The sequence below is a fragment of the Piliocolobus tephrosceles genome, chromosome 6 (assembly GCF_002776525.5).
Source record: "Piliocolobus tephrosceles isolate RC106 chromosome 6, ASM277652v3, whole genome shotgun sequence".
Classification (NCBI taxonomy): Eukaryota; Metazoa; Chordata; class Mammalia; order Primates; family Cercopithecidae; genus Piliocolobus; species Piliocolobus tephrosceles.
This window is the reverse complement of record NC_045439.1, coordinates 137,550,444-137,557,658: the sequence shown is the minus strand read 5'-3', so window position 1 is coordinate 137,557,658 and position 7,215 is coordinate 137,550,444. Positions and strand designations below refer to the sequence as shown.

Here is a 7,215-nt window from a genome sequence, read left to right as displayed (position 1 = left end):
AACACAGAAACACACAGACACAGACACACATTAAGACACACAGACACGGGTACACACGGACACACAGGGACACACACACAAACACACATTAAAACAGACATGCAGATGCAGAGACACACAGACACACATTAAGACAGACACAGAGATACACAGACACAGGAACACAAACAGAAACACACACACACATTAAGACACACACAGACACAGAGACATACACACAGACACACATTAAGACAGACACACAGACACACACACACACACACAGACACACATTAAGACAGACACACAGACACAGACATCACTCATACCAAGCGTTCGGGGTTGAATGGGCTTCGTGAACATTTGTGAACAGAGGAAATACATCGCAGAATGCAGCCTTCTCCTTCCTTTCTCCCTGCCCCTCCTCCCTTTCAGTCTCTCCACCTCTTTTCCTCTGCCTTCTCTCTATTCTTCTCCCTTTGGAATAAAACAGTTTCTCCTTGCTTATGCATAGTAGGTTACTAGTGTTTTAAATCTGAGAGTGTCTTTCTGGGATTTCCCCATGCCTCCAGCAGTTATTAACAGATTTATTTCAAATGCACAGACTGTCCCAGGAGGAGTCCACCCCACCCTGTTCTGCCTGTCTGCCTTTGCCTGCCCACGCACACTATCAGCTCCTCCCCACTCGCATCTTGCCCTAGGGCGTCTTGTACAGAAGGTTCCACGCAGTGGTGCTCAGCCAGGCATTTCCTAACTAACTGTTGCTTCTGGAAGGACCCCTTCTACACCAACCAAACGGGCTTGCCCCACTGGGAGCCCCTTTTTTGGAGAAGTCATCCCACATTCTCTCCTGACAATGCATTCTACTGTGTTAAAGAGAAACTTTGGCACATTAAAATTTTAGAGAGTTTATTTACGGAGACAGTGATTCATCAGTCAGGTGGCTCACACTGGAAGTGGGTCAGGGCTGTACCGAAGGAGCAGAGGGAGAGGCTTTTATAAGTCGAACATGGAGGCAGAGAAGAGAAAGTATTTGCTGGGTTAGAGTTTGAGCCATTGCCTCATTTGGATTATTCCAGTGGGAAGTTCAAGATAATATAGCCAGTGCCCACTCAACCAACTGGGATTGGCTGAGCTTGTTTCATTTTCTTTAAAATTCTGAGTGAGGTTTCTGCTTGATAATGTGGCAACCCAGGGCATTAGAGCCACCTCCGTTGAGTGGCCTCCCATTTAGTTATTTTAACAAATGTAGCCGCCGAATGCTGAAGAATGAGATCTTAGCTAGGAAATCAATAAAAATGCCAATTTTCAGACACAAAAGCCTTTTACAACAGGATCAGAGTTCCTCATTTTTGGGGTGGGAGTGCACCTGGAGGAAGGAAGTTCAGGCAGAAATCAATGTGTGGAGAGTTATGAAATTTTGGAGTTGGTCTTATCCCAGCATGCATGCCAGTTACTAGGTTCTGAGGCATAACTTCTGCTTTTAGTTTTAAGCCAACAGGAAGAGGGACTTAAAAAAGGTTATGGGCTCAGTATTTTTTAGTGACCTGATGATTATATTAATGCTGTAGAAGTAAATGACTGGATGGGCCAGAAAAAGAAATGAAAAAAGAGAGATAACCAGAAAGTGGTAACTGACCTCAGAGAGCTGGCCTGTGGTTGGCGATCAGGGGCGGGTCCTCAGCCCAGCTTGATGGCCTTGCCTGTTGTACTCCTGCGTGTGCCCCATCAGCAGACATGCTCATGGATGTATTCAGTGGCCTGGAGGAAGAGCTTAGGGCAGTCAGACTCTTAGTTGGTGCCCATGCTGTGAGCTCTAGATTTTATCAGCCCTGTTGGCTGCCTCACAAACTCGCAGTGAAACCTTTGGAAGGAGAAGGAGTTGAAGCATTCAGTTGAGAACCCACGATCTGCAGGTCTGGGGTAACACAGGCCATATTCTAATTTAGACTGAATCATAGACAATTGTTCTAATGAATCGTAAATTAGAGTGAGTAACTGTGCTTGAAGTTGTCAACACACCCACTCCCTAATCCCAAAGGAAGACAGTGATATTTTCCCCAAGGAGCAAAGAAAGGAAAAATCGACATTTGAGAGGATAACTTAAGGCTTTGGTGTGTGGTTTTTGAGGTGCTTCCTGAGTTGGTGTTAACTTCCCCTCTAGCCTCCTTTGGCTGTCGCTGGGGTTCATTACATCCATGAAGGTATTGAATAGCTTGAAACCCAGCTCCAGCCAAGAGTTCTGCTGCAGAGTCTGCTGTGTTAGTTCTGAAGCTCCCCTGTCTGACCTCAGGCGGAAGATCATTTGCAAAGTCTGCATAGCTGGGAGTGGCAAGATGAATCCAGGAGGTTCACAGTGTGGTCATGTCCTTGACATTTCTGGGAAGAGAGCCTATGCCTTTAGCAGATTCTCAAATGGGCGTCTAGCCCTCCCAAAAGCTTAAGAACCACTGTTTTGGCTGGGTGCAGTGGCTCATGTCTGTACTCCCAGCACTGTGGGAGGCCGAGGCGGGCAGATCACGAGGCCAGGAGATGGAGACCATCCTGGCCAACATGGTGAAACCCTGTCTCTAATAAAAAATACAAAAAAAGTACCTGGGTGTGGTAGTGCGCGCCTGTAGTCCCGGCTACTCGGGAGGCTGAGGCAGGAGAATTGTTTGAACCCAGGAGGTGGAGGTTGCAGTGAGCCAAGATGGTGCCACTGCACTCCAGCCTGGTGACGGAGTGAGACTCTGTCTCAAAAAACAAAACAAAACAAAACAAAACAAAACAAAACAAAACAAAACACTGTTTTTTCGGTTTAAAAAAGAATAGCCAAGCTGTCTTAGACCTAGTGCTCTGGAAATGATGAGTCGGTTGTCCACTTTCCAGGGACTGCTTTCTCCCCACGGATTGTCCAGTCCCATCTGTATTTTTCTTCTGTTATCTCCTCATATCCTCAGTCCTTCGGCTGAAGAAAGAGATGGAGACACTCTATGACTTGTCTTTATCCCTAGATGAAAAGTTTATTGGAGGAGGTGATGGAAACTGTTTTTGAATTTTTTTCGAGTGTGCTCTTTGAGAAATCAAAGACTCCTCTATTCCTAAATCAGTTTAAATAGTTACATTAAACTACACATTGAAAACTCTGACACAAAGTGGGGTACAGATTCTCTATATCCTATTTTTACTTTTCAGGTTTCCAACATCAAAACTCCCAAGCAAATGGATGAATTCATTGAGATCCAAAGTTCAACAGGAACCTGGTACCAGCGCTGGCTGGTCAGATTCAAGACCATTTTCAAGCAGGTGTGATTGGGAACTTACTTTGGGCGAGAAGGTGGCTCTATGGGAGTCTCTAACCTTAGTGGATGAAAAAATGCAGATCCTGAACATCCCCACCAACCTGGGGCAGCGTGTTGGAGAGGAATCAACCCTGGAAGGGGGCGTTTGGGCTCCAGCCCACGTCTGCCTCTAGCTTGCTGTGTGCCCTGGAGCCGAAAACTCTCTAAATCTTAGTTTCTTTTCTTTGTTCTTCCTTCCCAAGGCAGGGATTTTGAATGTAGGTAAAATGTCTAGTCTGAGTAAACATCTTCTCTCTAGCAAATTTTAAAAGAATCCACAGGGAGGAAGAAGTGAGTGAAATAAATGACCCCTTGAGGCTTGTTCTTGATTTCCAAGAAATATTTTTCTAAATGGGCAATGCCGTTTCTCTGGAGCACTGGCTCCTCCAAGTAGGGATTCAGTCAGCTATTGAGCACTGAGGCAGCCAGCCAGCCAGAGTCTATTGGGACTGAATGGTCTTCGCAGTGTATGGTCAATAAATGTTTGCAATATCCCCCTTGCCCACAGGCAGGGCGTAGAACTCAGCAGTCAAGGTTACTCTGTGCCTTGAAGTCCTAACTCAGTGTGCTTTCAATCATATTCACAGAATATTGTGTTCCCAGGGAAAATCCTATTGGACTGTTAGAATATGAGGCCAGCCAGTAAGAAGAGAAGAAGCTTTCCTTGTTATTTGGAGAGATTTGCTGCCTTTAGGAGACAGTGGGGTGCCCATTCTCTTCATGGGTTCCTAGGCAACTTATTAGAAAATTTGAGTAATGAGCTCTTTGACTGTGGGAGAAACAAAGTCACACATTGCTTTCTTTAACAATCCTTCTCTGATATGGGTTGTAGGTCTGGGATAATGCCTTGTACTGTGTCATGGGGCCCTACAGAATGAATACACTGATTCTGGCCGTGGTTTGGTTTGCCATGGCATTAAGGTAAGTTCTGTCTTGCTTAAATTTCATAATTCCGTGTGTCTCAGTGGCCCCCTTTACACATTTGGGACTACAGGCATGCACCACCACACCTGGATAATTTTTGTATTTTTAGTAGAGGTGCGGTTTCGCCATGTTGGCCAGGATGGTCTCGAACTCCTGACCTCAAGTGAACTGCCTTCCTCACCATCCCAAAGTGCTGGGATTACAGGCATGAGCCACCGCATCGGCCAGTGGGGATGTCTTTAGTGTTTCCCTATTCACTAAGATTCTGTCTGAGACATGTATATTTTATGTGTTAAGGAGGTGTCCATCAATCCCTAATCTATTAGTGTTTTTGTCAGGAAAAAATTTCTTTTAAATCAAATGCCTTTTCAGCATTTATGGAGGTGGTCATATTTTTTCCTCTTGTGTCTCTTAATATGAGGATTTATATTATCGGATTTTCTAATAATGAACCAAATTAATGTATTTTCAATGAATTTGATCTACATCAAGTCAAGAATGTAGACCCTGATCATGAAAGAATTAATCTTGTTGTTGCTCCAACCTTCTCCCTTCTCCACTCCAGTTACTATGGACTGATAGTTTGGTTTCCTGATATGATCCGCTATTTTCAAGATGAAGAATACAAGTCTAAAATGAAGGTATTTTTTGGTGAGCATGTGTACGGCGCCACAATCAACTTCACGATGGAAAATCAGATCCACCAACATGGGAAACTTGTGAATGATAAGTAAGTGAGTGAGCACAGGCTTCCCTCACATCAGGGTGACAGTTGTGGGGACTGGTTTTGGGAGGGAGCCAGAGGGAAGATAAGAATGAAATGTGGCCGGGAATGAGCGCCAAGGCTGGTGTCAGCATCACAGCTTGTCATGGCTGCCAGAGACTCCATAGCTCCCCTGGTGGCTGTGTCTGTATTGTGCTGGCTCCTCGATACCCTGATCTGGCGAGAGCTGTTTTATGCAAGGATGGAGACATTTGACTGAGGACGGTCAGTTGGGCCATTTTTCCAAGAACTTGAACCTTTAATGGAAATTAGCAGAAAGTGATGCCTCATTAAGAGTGGCTGCCCAGAGAAAGGGCCTAGGGCTCTTAACTGCTAAGATTCCTGAACTAGTCCAAAGCCCACGTGTTGAGCTTTTAATTTGACCCTAGAAGCTTTTCCATGCCAGAACTAATAGAGCCCTGTTGTAATTCTTTCACCTAATATTACTTTGGAGGGTTGATCAGTATGGTCCATGGTCAGCCAGGAGTGTTTTTTAGAGGAAAAAAGAAAATCAGTGGAGGATTAGAAAATTCCTGTTCACATCTTTGTGGGGCTACTTCCTCAATTCATGTTACTCCTCCTCCTCCTGGTCCTGGGACAAATGAGATGGGCAATCCACCCTGTTGTGCTTTAGGAATGCCTCTTTGACACTTTCCTCTGCAACCTTCAAGATGAATCAGGGCAGGACCTTAACCATGCTTACCCAAGGCCACATTATTCACTAAACTGAGCATTTACCCCTCTGCTGTTTCCCTTCTTGAACTGTACTTAGCAAGCTCATCAGGTTGTGAATGGTAAGTAAGTGGGTGGCCATGGGCTATGCAGTGGCACCTGAAATACCATGGCACAGATATAGTTCAGTGTCAGTCACATTAACTGCCCCATATTCACCACTTCAATACAAAATTAATTAACGCCACGAATTCCCACCTCTGGTGAATGTTCTATCTCCCCCTGTCTGCACCCACATATGCATCTGGTGTCTCAGTACAGTCTCTACCTGTAGTGACTCCTGGCCACTTTAGGAAAGGAATGGCTGGGTGAAGCCCAGGAAGGATACCTCTTTAAGTTTATTCTGTATTGTTCTCACAGGCTAGACTGTAGCAAAGGCTCCCTGTTATTTAAGGTGAGAAAGTGTGCAATAAAAAGGAGAATGTTATTTCTACCAATATCAGACCTTTGGGAAGGAAGTTTTAGGACCAAGTATCATTGACATGGGTTCAGATTTTCAGATTTTTTAAAATGCTGAAGCCCAGTCACAGACATCTCCATACTCATATATCCATACGTTCTCTGCAGAGACAGTTCAGAGTCATTATCCTCTGCCCAGAGTGACCACTTCAGGGATGGCGGCTCCAATGCTCGTGGGGGTGGAAGGCAGTTCCCCCAAGATGTTTCATTGTCTGAGCTCTTTAGTGTGTCAGAAGGTCTTGTGTTGACATTGCCAAGGAAGAAATGTCACCCTTGCTTTATTAGGATACTTTGGAAATATTGAAAACCAAGGAACATTATGGATGACTAGATGTCACCCATGGGGTCACACCATTCCCTGCAGAGATGAATTCCCTAAAGGAGACCTCATTTCTGAAGTTCCCAATGTTTAGTGATACATTATTTTGATACAGGTAATACTAATGGTAGCAGTGACAATGATAATAATGCCAACGATAGTCACTATAGCAGCCAGCGTTAATGAGCATTGCTGTGTACCAGGTGCTGCCTTAAGTGCTTTATGTAGATTATCTCACAAAACTCCAGGGAACAAGAAATATGCTTTCTCTTTTGCGAGTGGGGAACAGAAGCTTAGAGAGGTTAAGTATCTTGCTCAAAATCACACAGCTGATATTCACAGAAATGTCTATCTCCCAACCCACATATTGGGACTCCAGATCTTGTACTCTTTGACAACTACAAATATTTTCTCATTAGGAAACTCTTCATTCCTACAGAGGCGCTGTTTTATGTGATACTTTCTGCATTAAAGTCAACACAACGCGGAGTCCTTGTGATTTGTAACAAGCAAGTTTTGCAGTTCTGACACTTAGCTAGGCAGAAAGTGGAGACTTTTGATCCACTCTGTCCTTTTAACTTTGCTCAGCTTCTCCAGGCTTTCAGCAAACTGCTGGGTGGGAGTGAGGAGGAAACAGGGGCTGAAGAAAGCAGTGTTGAATCCCATGGATGATGGGTGGACGGTGAATCCTGTGGATGACGGATGGACGGTGAATC

At 44.7% G+C, this 7,215-nt stretch overlaps 1 protein-coding gene across 4 annotated transcripts in view; it reads left to right on the top strand.

The window, feature by feature from the left end:
- The window catches only part of SV2B (synaptic vesicle glycoprotein 2B), a 177,450-nt gene that overhangs the window by 149,780 nt on the left and 20,455 nt on the right, over positions 1 to 7,215 (top strand). For all 4 annotated transcript variants that reach the window (XM_023220900.1, XM_023220898.1, XM_023220897.1 and 1 more), the window contains 3 exons: positions 3,157 to 3,267; positions 4,135 to 4,223; positions 4,792 to 4,956. In XM_023220900.1, the coding sequence (XP_023076668.1) occupies positions 3,157 to 3,267; positions 4,135 to 4,223; positions 4,792 to 4,956 (365 nt within the window). The remainder of the gene's footprint in view (positions 1 to 3,156; positions 3,268 to 4,134; positions 4,224 to 4,791; positions 4,957 to 7,215) is intronic.